Source organism: Eriocheir sinensis, chromosome 1 (assembly GCF_024679095.1).
Source record: "Eriocheir sinensis breed Jianghai 21 chromosome 1, ASM2467909v1, whole genome shotgun sequence".
In the NCBI taxonomy this organism is placed as follows: domain Eukaryota; kingdom Metazoa; phylum Arthropoda; class Malacostraca; order Decapoda; family Varunidae; genus Eriocheir; species Eriocheir sinensis.
In genome coordinates this window covers 721880-744734 of record NC_066509.1, presented here as the reverse complement: position 1 = coordinate 744734, position 22855 = coordinate 721880, and the positions used below count along the sequence as shown (strand labels likewise).

Genomic DNA, 22855 nt, shown 5'->3' with positions numbered 1-22855 from the left:
GGAAGACATGATTACAAGGAGTGAGCAGTGGACAAGACAGAGGTAGGGGTGCTAACACAAGACAGCATATACTAATGAAGATAACTTTGGTGTATAATAAAAATAAATCCTTTAAGCCACCACACACCTAGGGGAGAGTCGTGAATCTGCCTGATCCCCACTGGCAGTCCTGGGTTTCCGTTCTCCCTTGAGAGGAGGCTGGAATTGTCCGTGTGGAGGAGGGAGTCCACCGGCGAGGAGGACTGGGAGTAGGCAAAGCTCTGGTAGCCTGAAGAAGCAATATTGGATAGCTGGGAAATGGATGTCTGCGAACCTTGGATGTTGTTCTCCCCGTCTTTGCATATAGCACTCATCTTGTGGGTGACGTCATCCATGTATCTGAAGAGATCAGAACAGTGTCCTTCAAACCTTCGCCTCTCAGCGGGGCTCGGAACGCCTCCCACAGAGAGGTTTCTTGATATCCCAGGTCTGTAAGGGACCACAAAGATACAACAAAGATTCATTAGTAAGGTTGACCATATCCATGTTAAACTTGGGTGCTAGCTAAACTTCTCTAGCAGATTAAGAAATGATGCTTTACTGCAAGGATCTTTTAGTGGGACGAAAAACTTTTATGGGTCTGTATGTGTGGTTTTAAAGTGGTGGTGGTGGTGGTGAAAGGGTGGTTTGTGGTTGTGGTATTGGTGATGTTGGTGATGGTGGTGATGTTGGTGGTGGTGGGAGATGAAAGTAGGGGAGAGATAATAAGTCTGGTTAGTTTGTTGGTCAGGTAAGCAGTTAGGTAGGTAGGAAGGAAGGAAGCGAGGAAGAAAGAGTAAAAATAAATGCAGAAAAGATTTACCACACGACATTTAGGGGAAACCAGGGAGCTATAGAGTCTGATCCTTGCCCTACACTGCCCTGCCATAACACGTGTCACCCCTCACCCAGAGCAAAGGATAAAGCCATCTATGCCACAACAGTCTCATCACACGCCTGCCATCATTAGCTATTTCTAAAGCAAAAAAAAAACACCACCATCAGTTATGCTTGTAGCTAACTAACACCACATGCTATTAGTTATTTGTAAACTCATGCCACTCCTGGTCATACTAAACTTTGTCAACCATTAACTTATTTGATAATCCACAGACATACACACTATCAGTTATGCTCAGAGCTGATACAGGGAAGGAAGGAAGGAAGGAAGAAAAGGAAAGGAAAGGAAAGGAAAGCGAGGAAGGAAGGGAAGGAAGGAAGAAAGGAAAGGATTGGAGAGAAGGGTAGAAAAGGAAAGGAAAGAAGGAAGGAAGGAAGGGAAAGAAAGGAAACGAAAGGAAGGAAAGGAAAGAAAAATCATATCTACATGCATTAAAATTCTCACTGCCAACCAAACACACACTCCAGCACACGAAAGGACTTATCAATAGCGTATTCATGTGTTATATATCTTCACTAAACACATCTTCAGTTAAGCTTGTAGCCAACACCATGCCATTAGTAACTCAAGGAGATATAGAGACTTACAAGGGACCAGTCAGCCTACACATGGGAGCTCCTGAGAACTAATAATTTACCATCTGCCCTCCAACACAAATCCTGCTTAAGACAGACTTCATCAGACACGTTCATATAGGCTACTCTCTCTCTCTCTCTTCCTCCACCCTCGTCCCTACATACAGATAATCAGCACCACAGGGAAATCTACGGTATGCAAGTATTCATGGTACAGAGGTCCATATACTTAAAACACTTCGTCACCCAAGCTTTTGTAGGAGTTTTGGGAGGCATTTCCAGGGGTAGTTTTAAGACCCTGGTGATTGTTTGGCCCTTCTTATGTACGTACCATGAAACTAAAGAAACACTCATGAAAACCCAATTAATCTCCTTTTTGGCCTTTGGAAATAGTTGACGTGAGAGGAGGGAGCGTCTAAAACTACCAAGGGGAGAGTGTCAAGAGGGCGTCATGGTGGGTACCTGTGGTGTGGCCGGGGCTGGACGGTGGAGTGGAGGAGCGCCCGCTGTGGCTGGTAGTTGAGGTGGTGGATGGGGGCCGGGGATGCCTCGCTCATGTAGAAAGTGTTGCTGTTGGTGACCCGGACGTCCATGGCCGGCGTGTTGTTGTTATTGGCTTCCCTGAGAATGAACAAGATTTTACGATTAGCCCCTTGGATGCGGATTTCCTATAAGGAGACATCACCAAGCTACAGGTGGGGAGTAATAAATGCCTGCTATAATTCAGTGAAGGAGGACGCATCAAGACACCTCTCAAATAGGAACTGAACTTCAGTCTTTTTGAGTCTTTACCTTTATTGACATAGGAAAATATCTAATAGTCACTAGTTCAATGATTTTGGGCCATACTTTTCCATCAGTTTGTGTAGCCCTTGCTCTGCCCTGCCTGCTATACCATATAAACCTAAGAACAAGTTAGTGTCTTGATATGCTTGTCAAGTCCTGGCTCAGTCTCCCTCACCATAAGAGCAAACAAAAGCAATACAAAGGCTCACACAGGTCAGAAAAAGACTCACTCTGAAAGGGACATGGAGATCTGAGGTCTGGAGGAGTGGTCAAAGGCAGTGATGAGGACAAACTCTTCACTGTTGGTCAGGTCGTTCACAGCTGACCTCTCCGGGTGGCGGAAGGGCTGCCTCTGATTTCCAGGAACCTGGTGGGGCACAACACACTGGTAAGAAGGATGGAGGCAGGGAGGAAAATCATGCAGCATTGATGAGGGAAGTTATTAGACTCACCCTCAGCAATGATGAGCTATTCTGTCCCTCTGCCATTATGATTTTCCAATTAAAATTTTGCTAATCAAATTTTCCAAATCAGTCATATATATACAGTTCTGTTAATCATTGTCAGTGAAGAAAATAATGGGAAAAGCAGATATAGCTGATTCCAAGCAGCATTGAACACATTCCTTTTACATAATAACAAGTTTTAAGTCCACTAGCAATACCTGGTTTTCTGATAATTTTAATTTCAAGAACTATTTAATCTATGAAGTCAAATTCCTATCAGCCAACAAGCCTGGCCCGGGCATACCATGTGGTGGTTGGCGTACACCGGCGTGGTTGCCCTAGGGAAGGACTGGGAGCGGTTGGTGGCGTGGGGCAGCACCAGGCCCGTCCCCGCCTCCCCGACACTGTCCAAACACTCCTCGCGCCTGAAAAGTGGTAGTACATTATTTCATATGGTCTGTAATCATAAGCTTATATCAATAATACCCTTTACTGGTTCTAACCCATATGATTGAGGCTTTAAGTTAAATCTGTTCTCTTCCTTTTCTTATTTGCCATATTTTCTTTGGCATCTTTTCAGCCCACAAGATATAATTACAGATAATTATCATTCAGAAGTGCAAAAATAGAAGTACTAATTGCCAGTGATAAGAGACACTTTGTAATGAGTTTAATGAGGATCTGTGCTGATACCACCTATAAAACCTAACCAGATATGAACAAATATATTACTTAAATCTTCCTTTACATATATAGACAAACACATTCACATCTAGCTATCTGTACATGAAAGATAAGTCTCACCCTACATCAACTCGTCTCTCTTCCAAAACTTACGTGTAATTGTTATTGTAGTGGAGGTGGGGGGGCGCGAGGGCTGGGCTGGCGTTGAGGGGCGGACCGCTGGATGGACGGCGTGCGTAGGAGACCTCATTGTGGTTGCCCCCCAGCAAGGCACTGATGTCATCCACCAGTGCATTCACCCGGCTGGCCTCACTCTCGTAGCCCTGCAGCGGAAACAACGGAATTTTTTGTGAGGTGAATAAAATGAGGAAGCCTTTACTATGGAACAAATAAGAATGAATGAAATCAAGTTAGGAGGTTGTGTATCTGTATGTGAGTTTGCTTGGTCTGTTGTTTTAGGTAAACAAGGACTAGATTTGTATTAGCTAGGTTTTCTTTTGAGGTGAGGTGTGTAGTATAGTATAGTGTGGTGAAGTAAAGTGTAAAGTACAAAGTAATGTAATGCAATGTAAAGTAATGTAAAGTGAAGTGAAGTGTAGTCAGGCATTGAGTTGTGTTGCCATGTTATGTCATGTTGTGTGTCACCACTTCATTCTGACCTGAGTGTTGATCTCAGTGAGGACATCAGCCAAGTGGAGGTGAAGGAGAGCCAGGTGCTTCCCGAGGTCAATCTTCCCGTCAAACTCCAGATGGCTGTCCTCAGGCGAAGGAACGCTCTGTGGGGGGCAAGGCAGAGTGACACAGATGGATGACATAACTTATTGTCTATACCTTTTCTTTTTTACAGTAAAGGAAGCAGCTCAAAGGCAAAAAGAAATGAGAAAAAAGAGCCCTCTAATCACTGCTCCTGTATGAGAAAGTAGTATAGATGAGTGGCCAAAAGAGAAGTTACTTTAAGGCAGGAAGCAGTTCAAGGGCAAAACAGCAAATTAGAAAAAAAAGTCTGCTAATCGCTGCTCCCATATAAGAAGGTACAGACGAGTGGCCAATAGAGAGGTCAGTTTCGGGTGGAGAATTAGGTGTCTTGATAGTCTCCTCTCCCTATACTGTTTTGTCACTATGGAAACAGACCTCTCAAGAAATAGAATGCAGTTATTTTAAGGAAATTCACCAAGCAACATAATATAAAAGTGCCTTGATGTATGCTTGTTGAGTCCTGCTACAGTCTCTCTAACCATAAAAATGAATAAAATAGAAATGCTTACCGACCTCTCAAGAAATAAATTGCGGTCATTCTAAGGAAGTACACCAAGTAACATGATATAATACTGCCCTTTAGGATGCCTGTCACCCCTTCCTCAGTCTCCCTAACCATAAAACAAACAGAAGTATAGACTTACAATCAAAGGAAACACTACTAATGATAAAATAATATAAGAACAAAGGAGATACTCACGGAAATTGCCTTCAGGAACGTTCTGCACCGCTCCTGCTCCTTGTTGATGAAGTCGTTGAGGAACTCCATGAAGGATTCTTTGCCCTGGAAGTGGGTGAAGTTGGCGAGGGTCTGCAGCGTCTTGGCCACCAGTGTGAGGTTCCTGTTGGCACGCTCGTCTGGGTACTCTGGGAAAGGAAAGTGAGGGTTAGCTTAAGGATAAAACAAACTATACCTGGCTGCCTTGTGTCCTTAGAAATCTGGGTACTCTGGGGAAGGGATGTGAGGGTTAGCTTAAGGATAAAGAAAGAAACTATACCTGGCTGCCTTGTGTCCTTAGAAATCTGGGTACTCTAAGATAGGGATGTGAGAGTTAGCTTAAGGATAAAAGAAAGAAACTATACCTGGCTGCCTTGCGTCCTTAGAAATCTTGCTACTTTCCTACCTCTTTATTTATTATTCTGGGGAAGCATGGGGGAGGTCAGTGGTAATAGTTAGCTTCAGGAAGAAAGGAACTATATTCAGCTGTCTCGCGTCCCTAGAAATCCTGCTGCTTCCTCGACATTTAGCCCTATTATCTCTCTATTTCTAAAGGTAAATAAAGTTGACCATGAGTAAAATAAGGTTATCACATCACAGAAAGAATGCAAAGTTAAGCAGCTTCCCTAACCTGTCGTAATATTGAAGAGGGAGGGAGCGAGAACAGCCGGGCAGAAGAAGCGCAGGAACACACACGAGGAGATCAGGTTGTCGGTCAGCTCACACTTCTCCTGGCGGGACAATTTTTCCCGCAGCTTGTGGAACACCTTGCGCAGCTCCCTGGAAGGCGGAGAGTAGATTAGTAAACTTTGCAACATAGAAACACTGCCAGACTAACAGCTTGAAGGTTTCTGAGGGTTGGCATTGGGACATACAGTACAAGAGAGATGCTTTTTAATTATTCTTACAGTAAAGGAAGCAGCTCAAGGGCAAAAAAAAGTAAGAATGAGAAAAAAAGTCCAATAAACTCTGAAAATGAGTTCAGAGGAGTGGCTAAAAGAGGTCAATTTCAGAAGGAGAGGTGTTGGGATGCTCTCCTCCTGAAAGGGTTCAAGTTGTAAGTCCTTAATGATAATGAACTGTTACTCTTCACTCACACAGGGAAGTTCCGACTAGATTGCAATATTTTCTCCCACACGGCAGTCACTTGCTCCTTCAGGGATTTCCGCTGCTCCTGAAGGGACTGGAGGTTGGTGATCTTGAAGTGGTCCACCTCCAGGTCCTCGCCGCTGGTGATGAGGGCCTGGATGGGCTCCTGCAGGGTGTCGTGCAGGTACTGCTCGCCCACCAGCTTCATGTACGCCTCTATCGCCTTGGTGGCCACACTGTTGCCCCGGAAGAGGAGGTGCTCATTCTCAGCTGATGGAAAAAAAGACATTGATAGTACAGAGAGTAAAAGATGATTCTTCTTGTTATCATCCATTATAAGCAATCCAATTCTTTCCTGAAATATGAGCCCTCCAGAGTCACAGGCCACAAGGGCATCACGACAATAAAACTCAGGAGGTTCCAGTAACATTCAAGCTCTACCAAGTCTCCTCTTCTCTTGCTAAAGTGTGACTTGAGGCATTGTGATCATCGAACTGAGTCTCAAACTGCATTACTCTTATTACCTAACCTAACAAAACCCCAATTACTATAGGTCTTGACACTGAAAATTCATATATGCTTCCTTACTAATGGGACTTTCTATGCAAAAAAAGTGAAGTCATTCTTCGTTGATACCATAAGGTGCTGGCTATCATGTGTCTGAAGATACCCTAAACCAACCTAATGTAAGCTAACAAAACCCCAAACAGTTACCACTATAAGCCTTGACTCGGGAAATTCATATATGCTTGATTACTAATGGGACTTTCTATGCAACAAAGTGAGGTCATTCTTTGTTGATTTATACCATAAGATGCTGGCTATCATATGTTTGAGATACCTTAAACTAAACCTAACCTAACTCTTATACAAGGCTACTATAAGAACAGGTCAATCATTACTATTACATCAGAGATTCCCCCGCTTGAGCTTCAGTACAAAACATGAGGTGCTTGCCCTTATGAACACCAATACACCGCTCACCATTGCCATGCTTCAGTAACTCACCATTGCTTTGGATATCCGCCATGCTTCAGTAACTCACCATTGCTTTGGATATCCGTCATGCTTCAGTAACTCACCATTGCTTTGGATATCCGTGTAGACGAGGTCCACAAGGAAGGTGATGGCACAGTCCTCCACCTGCATGATGTTGATAAGTGTGGTGGCGATGTCTTCTTTGGCTTTGACGGAAACCACGGGCTCCAGCAGCTGGCAGAGGGAAGTGGAGTTGTCCTTCAGGTACATGCGAAGGGGGCCGTACTGGGACAGGGGAAGGATGTCCAAAGACTGAAACCTGTCAAGAGCAACATAGCATTAGAAATTTATGATCAAGCTTCTTTCCTTCTTCTTTTTCTTCTTTGGACATGTAACGCTTTGTATCGCTTCTTAGGTCCTCCTCCTCTCGGTTCTCTCTTCTGTTTGTTCACACACTTTGCTTTTCAATGGTACTGTATAACTAAACTTTCTTCACTGCAATAAGCTAACGCACTATACAATCAACTATACAATTAACATGATGGTCAATCCTATCTATCCTTGCACAATCTAAAATTCTACAACGGGTAACTAACATGTCTAAGAAACAGCTATGGCAAACACTTATCAATACCTATAGGCCTACTGTCTAACTGGTGTCTGAAAAAGCGATTATTAGCAAAAATGTTACTTGTGCACCATTGTAATATGCGTAAAAGTGTAGCTGGTGTTGGCATTCTAAGATTTTCACAACATTATTTTCCTTTTCAAGTTCTCGTTTCTGTCACTGAAAGCTATATAATGTCACGCAGCCCCCAAGAGGATGACTGACCTGTGCTTTATCCTGAGGGCGGGGCAGGTCTTGTCGGGCCTGTCCACTTTGACGGCATACCACTGCTCCTCCAGGGTGGCTCGGCCAGGGCTGGACGGCTTCAGGTCAATCTCCACCGAGCCAATCCTCTTCGGCGACTTCTTGTCCCCCTCTCGCTTGAGCTCAATGCAGATGGTGGTGGTCTGCAGGGAGGACTCTTTTAGGTGGATTTCATATGTATTTTATATAAAAGGTTTTGGTTGTGGAATAAAAGGGCAAAACTTGTAACACTGGATTCAAATTTGGGTTTGATGGAGACACAGGCAAGCAAGGAAGCATATATGAATTTTCTGAATCAAGACCTATAGTAATTGGAGTTTTGTTAGGTTAGGTAATAAGAGTAATGCAAATTGAGGCTCAGTTCGATGATCACAATGCCTCAAGTCACACCATAGCAAGATAGAGGACACTTGGTAGATACGTGGATAAATGGATAGACTGATAAATGGAGATGGATATGACAATAGACTGGTTAATGAGTGGAACAGGCTTAGCAGTGAAGTGATGAGTGTTGGGAATATGATACCAAATAGAAAAAAAAAGCTGGATAAATTCATGGATAAGGAGGGTGTAAGGTGTTGGGTTTTCAAGTGATGGTCTCGGTGGGCTGACTGATCTCTCTCCTTGTGTTCTTATAGGTATCCAAAACCTCTGAAAACTACTGAATGCTTAGGGAAGTTGCCAGTAAAGAGTGAGAGAGAGAAAGAAAGAAAGAAAGGACAAAAGAGAGAAAGAATGAAAGAGAGAGACTGAGAGCATTAAGCAAACAATAAGAAAGGTTAGTGAGTTAGAGGTTAGAAAGAAAGAAGAAATGAATGAATGAGAGAAAGAATGAACAAGAGATAGATAGGCAGATTACGAGCATAAGTCGAACAAGGTTAGAAAGAACAAATGAATGAATGAAGGACGGAAGGAAGGAAGGGAGGAAAGAGAGATAGGTTTAGAGCATTAGCCGAACAGCGAGAACTCAGCGCGCCCACCTCCGGGTTCAAGTCCAGCTCAAAGTATTCGCCCCAGAAGCACATGTTGGTCATCGTCTTGGAGCAGGTGCGATGACTGGGCTGCGAATCCACTATCAGGTGACAAAAGTATCTGGAAGGAAGGAAAACAGCGCTGCGTTAGTAACTTAACATACATTTTCAGCGCTCCCCATACCTTTAAAACTGTGAATACTGATAACAAAGGAAGGCCATTGGATTACCTATAGTATCTGAAAGGAAAGAACAGAGATAAAGACAGATACAGAGAGAGAAAGAGAAACAGAGAGTGAGTGTACTACAGCAAATCCGTCCCAAATATTATTCTTAAAGGGCGCAAGTTGTTCCTCTGAGACCAAGACCTATATTTAACCTCTCTAAGTGTCGCCAGATAGACTCGTAGCACTCACTTTTTCTTGCTGGCAATGTCCTTCGCCTCCATGATCCAGATTTTGAGGGTGTTTTCCGTTCGCCTCTTCTCATCTTGATCCTGGATCCTCGGCCTGGAAGGGAAGCCACATTAATTAACAAAACCGTATGTGAATAAATCTACGCCTTCATGTTCCTGGTTACTGTCTATCTTCTAACCTGTCTTCCCTCTCCACCTGTCTTCTCTATCAACATATTTCCTCTTTCATCAACTCCTATACTCTTTTTCCTCGCCTCTCCTGTCATGCGCTGCCTTATCTAAACCAATCTTTCGTTTTTTTTTTTTTTTGCCATTCCTTCCCGTGACTATCTTCTAACCTGTCTTCCCTCACTACATTTCTTCTGTATCTATCTAAATGTTTCCTCTTTCACCAACTCCTATACTGTTTTTCCTCGCCTCTCCTTTCATGCGTTCCCTTACCTAAACCAATCTTTCGTCTTTTTTCCACTATTTCTTCCCTCCTTATTTTATTGGTGAAGTTTGTTGTTATTTTCATCTTACACGGTACTGTCAGACGCTTTCACCTCTCACATCACTCATTTCCAGAAGTCGGAAAGGAGATCGAGCGGGTTCGAATGAGTGTTCTTTTAGGTTCAATATAAGTGTCTTGTTATTCAGGTACCTTGTGTGACGTGTGACTTATTGGGAACTCTTCTTCACAACCATCAATATCACCTCCTCCTCCTTCTACTACTACCACTACTATTGCTACTCCTCCTCCTCCTCCTCCTCCTCCTCCTGCTCCTTCAGTGCGTACCGGCTCTGCAGTGGCGAGGAAGCGTGGCTGAGCGGGGAGTGGTGGAGGTTCTCCTGGGAGTGAGCACGGGCCAGGCCATCCACGCCGCCCTCCAAACTGTTTGAGATTGAGTCAGGGATTAGTTTTAGTGTAGCAGAGGAATACAGCAAAGAAGAAGGAGCGAGCATGCCATCACAACCTCAAAGCAGTATAGAAAGACACAGTAATGGTATAATGGTATCATCCTCATCATTAGCTTTGTATAATTTAACTGCACAACGTAATATAGCTATGAGAGAATACAAGAACAAAGGAGAAGGGAAGAGGAGCATACCGTCATAACCTCAAGGAAGTATAGTAATGCATATGAATTGTAGAAAGGTATATCGAATGCATATATCACAAATTAAATGAAAAGATAACAGATAAGGAATATTAATTGTAGAAAGGTATGAATAATATAAAACACAAATCTAATTACACTGATAGAGATAAGGAATATGCATTGTAGAAAGGTATTAAAGGTATAGAACCCAAATTTAGTGAGTAAGAGATAAATAGGAAGACTGAGAAAGATGTATATAGAGAGAGGAGGATGAGGAGGCTGATAATTTAAGACAGGTAACAGCCACACACCTTTCGGCACCCCTTGTCTTTCCTTTGGTAGCTGTGGCCTTGGAGGCATTCTTAGCACCCTTCTTGAAGCGGTGGAGCTGGTGGAGCTGGAGAAGAAGAAAAATAACAGTTAGACATTAGCAATAAACGTTGATGTATATAGGCTACTGTCACGTGTCATCCAGCCTCGGTAAACTATTTTAAAAGAACTGTTTGCTTGACCGTGTGAATAACAAGATCAAAAGGAGAATAGTTAGGAATTGGTAATCAACGTTTCTGTATGGCTTCAAGGGTTATCTATCCTTGGTAAACTCTATAATAAAATGCTAAGTTGAGTGTGTGGACAATAAAGCCAAAAGAAGAAGAAGAAGAAGAAGCCGAAAAAGAGGAAGAAAAAAGAAGAAGAATTAAATGATAAAAAACACAACAAGGAAGAAGAAAAACGGTTAAAAAGAAGAAGGAAAAGATGAAGACGAAAAAAAGGAAGAAAAAAAAAGAAGAAATAACAGGCAGAGAACAAGAACAAGAAGCTAATAACACACACACACACACACACACACACACACACACACACACACACACACACACACACACACACACACACACACACACACACACACACACACACACACACACACACATTCGCCTTGGACCCTATATCCGTTTTCAGCGATATGTACTACTTCACCTCACCTCGCCTTCCTCAACAACTTATTCCAGAACACGTCGAGGAACTGATACGAGCGAGAGAGAGAGAGAGAGAGAGAGAGAGAGAGAGAGAGAGAGAGAGAGAGAGAGAGAGAGAGAGAGAGAGAGAGAGAGAGAGAGAGAGAGAGAGAGACAGACAGATAGATAGGTAGATAGGTAGACAGATAGATATTGATGGATAGATAGATAGATGGAGAGGAAGGTATGCAGATAGATAGATAGATAGATACATATAGAGATAGATAAGACAATAGTTAGTTGGATAAATTAGCAAACACAAAGATTGAAAAAAAAAAAACTTAATATATTTTACGATAATAAGAACTCCAAAATCGGTCTTTGAAAACGTAAAGTAGTAGTAGTAGTAGTAGTAGTAGTAGTAGTAGTAATAATAATGGTAACACTAGTACTACCATCACTGCGACCATCAATAATAATAATAATAATAACGATAACAAAAATAATAATAATAATAATAATAATAATAATAATAATAATAATAATAATAATAAGTTCCTCACATTGTTACACGTGTTATATAAAAAATGCTCCCCGTTAAAATGGCCTAATTCGGGGTCATTATTTTGGTAATCGGCTTCATAATGGACCATCCAGGCGCCTCCCCTTCCTTCTCTCCCTCTTCAACCTCCCTATTTTATCTCCCTTTCCCTCTCTGTGTGTGTGTGTGTGTGTATGTGTGTGTGTGTGTGTGTGTGTGTGTTACGGTAACCTTGCTTTCACCATAAAGGCTCTCTCACCTCTTCTCCTCCTCCACCTCCTCTTCCTCCTCCTCCTCCTCCTCCTCTTCTTCCCAATCACCCCTGTATTAAACCCTCCATCTTCCATCCTTTCTCCCTCATCATCTCCCTAACGATATCTTCTATGCTTCCTCCTCCTCCCCCTCCTCCTTTCCTCCTCCTCCATCTCCTCCGTAAAGAGAGAGGGATGAGGGTACGAGAAAGTGCTGGGTAATGTAATAATGTGTGCCTTCAACCACTTTTATCTCGCCTCCCGTGTGACTCTTGATACCCCCGAGAGGAGAGGCTTCCGAGAGGTGCTCCTGCAGGGCTTGTTACGTGGTGCCCTGATCCCCCTCTCCACCTCTCTCTCTCTCTTGTTTAATCTTTACTTTTTCTTTCTTTTATATTGTCTCTCCTTTTACCTTTCTCTCCTTTGATCCTTTACCTCTTTAATCTTCTATTCGGACAATTCCTTTCTCTTTCCTTTCCTTTGCTCCTCTGCCTTTATATTTCTGCCCTTCCTCTGCTTTTTCCTCGTTTCTCTTTTCTTCCTTTTCCTGTCATTCCTTTCCTTTGCTCTTCCCTTTCCTTTTCTCCCTCTGGTTTGTTCTTTCTTATCATTTCCTTCCCTTCCCTTCCCTTCCATTGTCTGACTTCCCTTCCCTTCTTTTCCCTTTCATATCATTTCCAGCTCTGTCTTTGTCATTCTCATAATTCCATTCACTTATCTTCCCTTCCCTTTCCTTCCTTTCCTTACCCTTCTCTTCCCTTCCTTTGTCTACCGTTTTCTTCCCTTCCTTTCCCTTTCCTTTCCTTCATGCCCTGTGCCTCTCCTTCCTTATCCTACCCTACCTTACCCTGCCCTACCCTATCCCACCCCCACTGTTTTCTTACCTTCCCTTCAATACCCGCTTAATCCCCAACCATATCTGCCCTATTTGCCTGCTTTGTGCTCCCTTCTCTAATCAATCCTCAACTCCTCTGCCCTCTTAATCAAACGAGCCAATATATATCCAAACACGGTAATTATAGACTATAGACAAACACACACACACACACACACACACACACACACACACACACACACACACGTTATCGTACCTCCTCTTCCTCCTTCTCTCGTTCCCTCTCTCCCTCTTTCCCTCCCTTCCTCCCTCCTCTCGTTTCTTCCTCCATCTCAATCCCTTCCCTTCCCTTCCCTTCCCTTCATTGTCTTGCTCTTTTCTATATTTCTCTTCCTTTCTCTTCCATTTCCTTCCCTACCTTCCCTTCCCTTCTTCTCTCTCCATCCCTCTCTCCACCTCTTCATCTCTCCACCTCAATCCCGTCTTCCACACCTTTCCTTCTCCATCTTAATCTCTCCCTCCCTCTCTCCCTCCCTTCGTCTCGGCCACTAACTTCAATATTAATTAACGTGTGAGATCAATGATGGCGTCCCAAGAAGAGGAGGAGGAGGAGGAGGTGGAAGAGGTGGTTGGGGATGGTGGTAGTGGTGGTAATGATGATAGTAGTGGTAACGATAGTAGTGGTGGTAGTGGTAGTAGTAATAGTAGTAGTAGTAGTAGTAGTAGTAGTAGTAGTAGTAGTAGTACATACGATGATGCAACAAGCCAGAAAGAGAGAGAGAGAGAGAGAGAGAGAGAGAGAGAGAGAGAGAGAGAGAGAGAGAGAGAGAGAGAGAGAGAGAGAGAGAGAGAGAGAGAGAGAGAGAGAACGAGTGCGAGCGAGAGACAGAGACGGAGAAACAGAGAGAGAGAGAGACAAATAGCACGTGAGAACCAGCGAAGAGAGCAGCTTATAAGAACCATGACCGAGGATCGAGATATATAATGACCAACAAATATACGTGTGTGTGTGTGTGTGTGTGTGTGTGTGTGTGTGTGTGTGTGTGTGTTTGCCGCCCTACCTAACTAGTCGCTACGTGGATAGATACAGACTTACAAAAACAATATATAAATAACAGCAAAACTAAAACATCTACTTCCTCCCTTCCTCTAGCCCGCTAAAAGGGAAAGGTGGAAACTAATGAAAGAAAAAAAGATAGACAGATAGATAGATACAGACTTACTCCCCCCCAAAAAAAACAATATAAATAAAAGTAATAGACCATCCCCTTTCCCCCCTTTCCTCTAGACCGCAAAAGAGGGAACAAAGACTCAAATTAAGGCGAAAAAGAGCGGATAATTATGCGGATGAAGGCGTAGGTAGAATATAAAGAAGGAAAAAGGTATTAGCATGCGTGGGTAAGGAATTCAACCCTATTAGAAGATCGTGTTGGGGTTATAAAAGGGAAAGTAAACTGAATAACTATTGAGAGAGAGAGAGAGAGAGAGAGAGAGAGAGAGAGAGAGAGAGAGAGAGAGAGAGAGAGAGAGAGAGAGAGAGTAATGAAAAAGTATGGAGTAGAAGGACGGATGATGAATGTAAGAGGAGGAGGAGGAGGAGGGAGGGAGGGGGAGGTAGAGGAGGACAAGGACGAGGACGAATACCAAAGAAGAAAAAAAAGAGGAAAACAAAGAGGAAGAAGAATACAGCAGGAGGAGGAGGAGGAGGAGGAGGAGGAGAGAAGAACAGAGAAGGGATGGAAGGAAAGAAAAGAAAAAAAGAATAAAAAGAAAAAAAAAGAAGGGAAAGAACAAACGTGTGAAGTAAATCTACTCTTTTCTCCCTTCCTTCCTTTCCCTTACCTTCTCTTCCCTTCCCTTCCCTTCCCTTCTCTTCCCTTCCCTTCCCTTCCCATCCCTTCTCTTCCCATCCCTTCTCTTCCCTTCTCTTCCCATCCCTTCTCTTCCCTTCCCTTCTCTTCCCTTCCCTTCCCATCCTTTCCCTTCCCTTCCTTTCCCTTCCCTTCTCTTCCCTTCCCTTCCCTTCCTTTCCCTTCCCTACCCTTCCCTTCTCTTGCTTTCCTCTCCTTTCCTTTCTTTTCCTCACCTTTCCTTTCCTTTCCCTTCCCTTCCCTTTCCTTCTCTTCCTTTCCCTTCCCTTCATTCACAATCTTACCTTTCCTCACCTTCTCCTTCCCTTTCTCCTCGCTCTTCTCTCTCTCTATATCTCTTCACACCTTATCCTCCTTATACCTTCTATTTTCCAATCTTCTCTCTCCTCCTCCTCTTCTCACCTTCCCCTAACTTCTTCCTCTCCAATATACCTTGTCCTCTTTCCCTCCCTCCCTTGCCTTCCCGATCCACCTTCCCTTTCAGTCCTTGTCTCCTATATCACAACACGATGCCTTCCATAACCTGCCTTCCCTATACTATCCTTAACCTTCAACCCTTCCTCCTCCTCCTCCTCCTCCTCCTCCTTTTCCTCTTCCTTCTTCCTTGGTTGTTTTTCCACTGCGCCTTCCTTCCTTCCTTTCTTTCTTTCTTTCTGACGTTTCAAATTAAGACAAAAGAATGAAGATGAAATTAATTGTTGTGTGTGTGTGTGTGTGTGAGAGAGAGAGAGAGAGAGAGAGAGAGAGAGAGAGAGAGAGAGAGAGAGAGAGAGAGAGAGAGAGAGAGAGAGAGAGAGAGAGAGAGAGAGAGAGAGAGAGAGAGAGAGATAAACAGAAACATTAAACAAAAGCAAATAAAATGCCCTTCCTTGCTCACTCGCTTACACACACACACACACACACACACACACACACACACACACACACTACACACACACACAGCGAAACAAAAGCTAGTGAAAGGAAGAGAGAGGCCATTAGCTTGACAGAATGCACAGGAAGAAAGAAGGAAGGAAAGAAGGAAAGGAAGGTGAATGTAAAGAGAAAGAAAAAATGAAAAAAAAAGGTAGAAGGAAGGAAGGTAGAAGGGAGAGATTGAAGGATGAAAGGACAATAATACAAGAATGAATGAATGAAAGAGAAAGAAATAAGGTGAATGAGAGAAAGAAGAAAGGAAAAACGGAGAAATAAGAATGAATATGGAAAGAAAGAAAGAAGGAAGGAAGTAATAGAAGGAAGGTAGGGAGGAGAGAATGAAGGGAGGAAAGGATAAAAAACAGGAAGGAAGGAAGGACGAAAGAAAGGAAAAGAAGATTGAAGAAAGAAGGAAAAGAAAGAAGAGCAGAAAAATAGACAACCTGAAATTATGAGCTAGAATGACCACCACCACTACTACTACTACTACTACTACTACTACTACTACTACTACTACTACTACTACTACTACTTTCCCAAGCCTTCAGTACAGGTCTAACGAGATTTAGTCGCGTCAAAAACCTGAAAGTTGTGAAAATTACCAAAAAAATGAGAGAGAGAGAGAGAGAGAGAGAGAGAGAGAGAGAGAGAGAGAGAGAGAGAGAGAGAGAGAGAGACTGGCGTGATGAAACAAGAAATACAAACACTTGAAAGTAAAAAGGACACAACAAAGCGAAAGTGATTGAGGAAGGTGAAAGGAGGAGGAGGAGGAGGAGGAGGAGGAGGAGGAGGAGGACGACAAGAATGAGGAGGAGGAGGAGGAGGAGGAGCAGGAGAACGATTACGCAAGGAGGACTAGGAAGGAAGCAGATGATGAAGAGGAGAAGGAAGAAAGGAAGGAAGCAGAAGAAGAGAAGGAGGAGGAGAAGGAGATAGAAGAAGAAAGAGATGAAAAAAGATGAACCCAAAGTAAAAAAAAAAGTAAAACCGTATATATAAAACGAAAAGGAGAAGGAAGAAAAGGAGGAAAAGTAAGAGAAAGGAACCAGAAGAGGAGGAGGAGGAGGAGGTAGAAGGAAAAAATAAAAAAGTAAAGAAAAATAAAAAAATAGAGAGTTAAGGGGAGGAGAAGGATAAGGAGATGGAAGTAAAAAAGTAAAAAAAAGTAAAGAAAAAGTAAAAAAAAAAAAGTAAAGAAAAATGAACAGATGACAGAAGAATCAAAAAGCCACGAAAAGGAACACAAAGGAACACAAAGGAAAAACAAACAACAGCAGATTATAAGAAGCAGAAGAGGAGGAGGAAGGGCCGGTAAGTAATTAGGCAAGCCCATTACCGGCGGTGGTTCTCGCGCTGTGACAAACGTTCAGTCTCGTGCATTAATTGCCTAATCAACTCCTCCTCTCGGGCGTAAATGTGTTTCTGTTAGCGGGGAGACGAGGCGCAGGTAGCAACCATAGCCGCGACAGGTGTTGGCGGCCACGGAGGTGATAGAGGAGGAGGAGGAGGAGGAGGAGGATTGACGACAAGTAGGAAGAGGAAAGGTGGAAGATGAAGGAGGCAGAAGAGGAAAGAGAGGAAGGAAGGAAGCAGGAAGAAAAAGAGGAGGAGGAGGAGGAGGACTGACAACAAGAAGGAAGAGGACAGGAACAGAAAAGGAAGAGGAGGAGGAGGAGGAGGAGGAGGAAGGAAGCAGAAGAGCAAAAGGAGACGAAGCAGAAAAGCAGCAGAGGAGGAAGAGGAGAAGGAAACGAAGGAGGAGCAGAAGGAGAAGGAAGAGAAAGACGAAGCTAAAAAAGGATAAAGAGGAGGAGGAGGAGGAGGAGGAAGCGAAGAACAATTGTCAGCGAAGAAGGGTTCAAGAGTACCTTTCTATATTACTGTGTTCAACTTCTTCCCCTTCCCTTATCCTCTCCCTCTCTTGTCCTGATGTTGGTTCCTGCCTCTTGTCTCCGTCCCTGCCTCCTCCTCCTTCTCCTCGCTGTTACAATAGAAGCAAAACAATGGTCGATCTCAACTCTTGCCTTGCGGACTATTCAGAGTACCGGAAAGGGAATGGGGAAGGACCTGTCTGTCTATTTGTCTGTCTGTGCGTCTGTCTGTGTGTCTGTCTGTGTGTCTCTCTCTCTCTCTCTCTCTCTCTCTCTCTCTCTCTCTCTCTCTCTCTCACTATGTCTTGTAGAAGGGGGAAGAGGAAGAAACAAAGGAAGGGAAGGGAAAGGACAGTCTCTCTCTCTCTCTCTCTCTCTCTCTCTCTCTCTATCTATCTATCTATCTATCTATATCTATCTATCTGTCTATCTATCCACGGACGTTCAATTATTAGGCTTTAGCGGCGAGAGACAAAAATTGGCGCCAAATCCACCATTCCATTAACTCGACAAATCCCGCGAACTCGAGATTATTTCGGTAAAAGCTTCGGTCCCATAACGCGAATTGCCGCGCACTTGACGAAATGGCGGGGGAAGGAGAAGGAGGAGAGAGTTATTATTATTATTATTATTATTATTATTATTATTATTATTATTATTATTATTATTATTATTATTATTGTTATTGTTGTTGTTATCATTATTATTATAGTTTATTGGTAAAGTCTTTCCAGTTTTAAAATACAGAAGATAAAGAGAAATAAAATTGTACATCGAGAGAGAGAGAGAGAGAGAGAGAGAGAGAGAGAGAGAGAGAGAGAGAGAGAGAGAGAGAGAGAGAGCGCTCACAATCAATGCACAGGGCTCACACACATTCTTCTTCTTCTTCTTCTTCTTCCTCTTCTTTTTCCTGATATGGAACTCTCAAATCCCTATCCATTACAATCATCTCTCTATCATCCCTCATCAGTCATCAATCACTATCCTCATTACCACCATCATTATCACTCATTAATTCAGAACTACACTTGCCATGGATCATCTCACAACAGCGCCAGATTCCCATGCGCTCCCATCACTACCGAGTGCCAGAGTGCCTGTATACAAGGGTGCCACGCAATGGTAGGGGTGCTTGCTGGTCATATAGGCGTAGAGAGTGCCAGTGCCTGTTTTCACGAGTGCCAGGTAAGGGTAGAGATGCTTGGTGCTTATATGAGCGTGCAGGGTGATGTAGAGGGTGCCAGAGCAGGGCCACAATGGGCAGTCTGGCACCTCGATACCCGATAGCCTAAGTCAAGGATACTGTTTGGGTCGTCCACGCGTAACACGACCCACGTAACGACCCTGATGTCACCTTGTACCCACCTGCCCGTACGACTGCCTCTACTACTACGACTACTACTACGACTGTTACTAGTACTACTACTACTACTACTACTACTACTACTACTACTACTACTACTACTACTACTACTACTATTACTACTACTACTACTACTACCATTACTTCCTTACTCTTCATTCTCTGTCCCCTCCTGCAAGTGCCCTTCCCCCGATGGCTAATGCAACGAAAATGAGCACTGGGGCCACGAGCAGTATGACCTATGCCCCAAACTTTACTTACATATAGTCCAGATCCTTCCATTACGTTCTCTCCCTCCAAATAGCACTCCACATAACCACCACCTCTCCTTGGTCCACATATACCAACCTCACAGTCTATTTGCTTCTTCTCATTCTCGTTCCCATACCTCCTCCTCCTCCTCCTCCTCTTCCCTCCCTCCACCATGCCCATCCGCCAGTCCACATAATTATACGCTACTCCACTTCCCCGCTCCACTCCCCTCTTGCCCTAATTCCCTATGCAAACTTTCTCTTTTTTAAACATGACCCATTCTGACTTCCCTTGCCCTCCCCCTCTCCCTCCCTCTCTTCCTCCTCCTCTTGCTCTCCCTCTCTCTCTCCCTTCCCTTCCCATCTCTCCCTCTTCTCCCTCTCCCTCCCTTCCTACGCCTCCTTCACATTTGAATTTACAAGATCTGCCCTGAGCTTTTTAATTCCAAAACACACTCTTTCTACACTCTTTCTACACACACACACACACACACACACACACACACACACACGTAACTTGACCTTCCTTCCTCCACTCCCAAACACGCACACACACGCACACACACTCCAACTGGGTCAGAGGTACATGTCTAAAGGACCCCCTTATCTTCACACACATACTTACAAACACACTCGCACACACTCACGCCTCACCCTACCTTTATCCTCCTCTACCTTCCCCCACTCTCTCTCTCTCTCTCTCTCTCTCTCTCTCTCTCTCTCTCTCTCTAACAAGCACGCCCTCGCAATATTCCCAGCCCACGTAAGCCTACACCCAAACTTTTACTTTCACACACACACACACACACACACACACACACACACACACACAGTCGTAGTGGGAGCCTGATACGTTTAAGAATATGGACCTAACTCATGATATTTACACGCTCAAGCCTGTCATGTGTTTGGAGACACCTCAAGGTCGAACTAACCATAACCCAAACACGTCATACCTCTCCCTCCCCCCCCCCCCCCCTTAACCCTTCTCCTCTCCCCCGATACACACACACACACACACACACACACACACACACACACACACATACACTTCAGCATCCCACAATATGAGTTACGAGCTTGTGTGTATGTGTGTGTGTGTGTGTGTGTGTGTGCGCGCTGATGGCTCACTCACGCGCAGGCTTATCACGTACATCCCCTTCGTGCACACACAAAGTAGCACACACACACACACACACACACACACACACACACACACACACACACACACATCATGGTGTCTACAACAATAGTCATTCGATTTACATAATTCGCTGTGTCAACCAATACGTTACGCTGCTGAGTGCGTGTTAGTGTGTGTGTGTGTGTGTGTGTGTGTGTGTTATATCAGTAGCCGCCAGCAGCCATCCAAGCGTGTGATAAAGCAGCATTGACGCGTACTAATCCTATTTGTATTATATTATTATTATTGATTTGTTATTATTATTATTATTATTATTATTATTATTATTATTATTATAATTATTATTATTATTATTAAATTTATTACCGCTTTCAAGCCTCCATAATCACCATCACCACCACCATTACTACTACTACTACTACTACTACTACTACTGCTACTACTACTACTTCTACTACCACTACTGCCGTTAATATTATCACTGCTCTGTGTCTTTCCTTCCCCGCAATCTGGCTGCCATTGTCACGTGGGATTTCCGCTTTCCTACACCCAAATAATCTGACGCGATTCATTCATATTTCGCTCCACCAGACTCGCCTTCCATTACTTCCCTCAGCCACACCACACCCAGCCACACCAAACCAAACCACACCACACCCAGCCATACCACACCCAGCCATACCACACCCAGCCACACCACACCCAGCCACACCAAACCAAATCACACCACACCCAGGCACAGTACACCTAGCCATACCACACCCAGCCACACCAAACCAAACCACACTACACCCAGTCACACTACACCCAGCCATACCACACCCAGCCACACCAAACCAAACCACACCACACCCAGCCACACCAAACCAAACTACACCACACCCAGCCACACCACAGCACACGTATCGTAAAATAATCGTAGTCGGAGATATTTTTACCGACTCCGACTCCCAACTCCACATCCCTCCCTACGTCACCACATGCTGCTGTCACGGGAAAGACGAATACATGAATAAAAAGATAAAGTAATGAATTTTTCCCACAATTAAACTTAGAGCAAAAAAAAATACGGGTTGCAGGAATGGCACAGCGGCAAAAATAAAATAAGGGAGTTGCAGAAATGGCGCCTCGCTGAATAAAAAGGTTCCATCGTCGCCCTAACGCAAATATTTCGCGAGTTTAAAAGTAATTTCACGAACGGCGACTCATTAGCATTCAAAGGTTTCCGTTTTTCATTTGCTGCCGAAAAAAAATAATATATAGTAATGACCAACACGAACGTACGAAGCTGCCCTTGGAACAGACCTATCTCTCTACACACACGAACACACACAAACAGACATACAGGCCCCCCCCATACACACCCATAGACCCCCCCACACACTTAAACACACGGACATACGAAGCTGCCCATGGAAATGACCTACACACAAACAGACATACAGCCCCCCCTCCCCACACACACACACACAGAGACCCCCACACATACACCTAGACACACACTCGTTCTTGACCCTAATGTGACCTCCCCTATCAATACTTCTTTGTGGTGACTTCCGATCCAGAGTCACACATTCATTATTCCACCTCAGGGTCATATTTTTCTTATACAATTCGGGGCCCACAAGCACACACATAATTGACAAGGCTTTCGTATATAGGCGTTTTGAGGGGCATTTTCAGGGGTAGTTCTATAACCCTGGTGGTGGTAGTTTGACTCTCCTCACACATATTTGACAAGGATTCGTTTATAGGCGTTTTGAGGGGCATTTCCAGGGGTAGTTTTATGACCCTTATAGTGGTACTGACTTTTCTCATACATATTTGACAAGGCTTTCGTATATAGGCGTTTTGAGGGGCATTTTGAGGGGTAGTTTTATGACCCTTGTAGTGGTATTGACTTTTCTCATACATATTTGCAAGTCTTTCGAATATAGGCGTTTTGAGGGGCATTTCCAGGGGTAGTTTTATGACCCCGGTGGTAGATTGACCCTTCTTCTGTGCCATGAACGTGAAGAAACAATTGTGAAAACCCGATTAATCTCCTTTTTTTGGCCTTTGGAAATAGTTGATGTGAGAGACGGAAGGGACTAAAATTACCGACCTCAGTCCCTCGCGATGAACTTTCCACTCGAGCGAAATTAAAGATCGGATTCTCTCTCTTATAGGAGGAAAGGGAATTGAAAACGAATAAGGGAGTGAGAGAGGGAGGGAAGGAGGGAAGGAGGTTATATATAGAAGAATGGATGAAGGGCAAAAGAGAAGGAGGGAGGAGAAAATGGATGAAGGGAAGAGAAAGCTGAGCGGATAGAAGGAAAGATTATTAAGAGACGGATGAAGGAAGGAAGGAAGGAAGGAAGGCAAGAAGGTTAGACGGAGGGAGGAAATGAGAAGGGAAGGGAAGGAAGGGAGGGAGGAAGGGGAGGGAGGGACAGGCAAACAGAAGTAAGTTATATAGACGGATCGATAGAGAAAGGCAAAAAAAAAGGGAGGTCGGAGGAAGGAAGGAGAAATTAAGGGAAGGGAGAGGAGGAGGAGGAGGAGGAGGAAGACAGAATGAAAAAGAC

The 22855-nt window shown here is 43.9% G+C and overlaps 1 protein-coding gene across 4 annotated transcripts in view; it reads right to left on the bottom strand.

The window, feature by feature from the left end:
* LOC127001959 (ras GTPase-activating protein raskol-like) overlaps positions 1-22855 on the bottom strand; it is a 40144-nt gene that overhangs the window by 8045 nt on the left and 9244 nt on the right. For 2 of the 4 annotated variants that reach the window (XM_050867269.1, XM_050867413.1), the window contains exons 3-17: positions 10602-10687; positions 9987-10082; positions 9210-9302; positions 8803-8914; positions 7784-7965; positions 7056-7270; positions 5982-6243; positions 5516-5664; positions 4867-5033; positions 4070-4186; positions 3564-3733; positions 3031-3151; positions 2511-2647; positions 1957-2115; positions 128-468 (exon numbers count right to left, since the gene is read on the bottom strand). In XM_050867269.1, the coding sequence (XP_050723226.1) occupies positions 128-468; positions 1957-2115; positions 2511-2647; positions 3031-3151; positions 3564-3733; positions 4070-4186; positions 4867-5033; positions 5516-5664; positions 5982-6243; positions 7056-7270; positions 7784-7965; positions 8803-8914; positions 9210-9302; positions 9987-10082; positions 10602-10687 (2407 nt within the window). The remainder of the gene's footprint in view (positions 1-127; positions 469-1956; positions 2116-2510; positions 2648-3030; positions 3152-3563; positions 3734-4069; positions 4187-4866; positions 5034-5515; positions 5665-5981; positions 6244-7055; positions 7271-7783; positions 7966-8802; positions 8915-9209; positions 9303-9986; positions 10083-10601; positions 10688-22855) is intronic. The other 2 variants (XM_050867337.1, XM_050867513.1) reach the window with 2 other exon arrangements.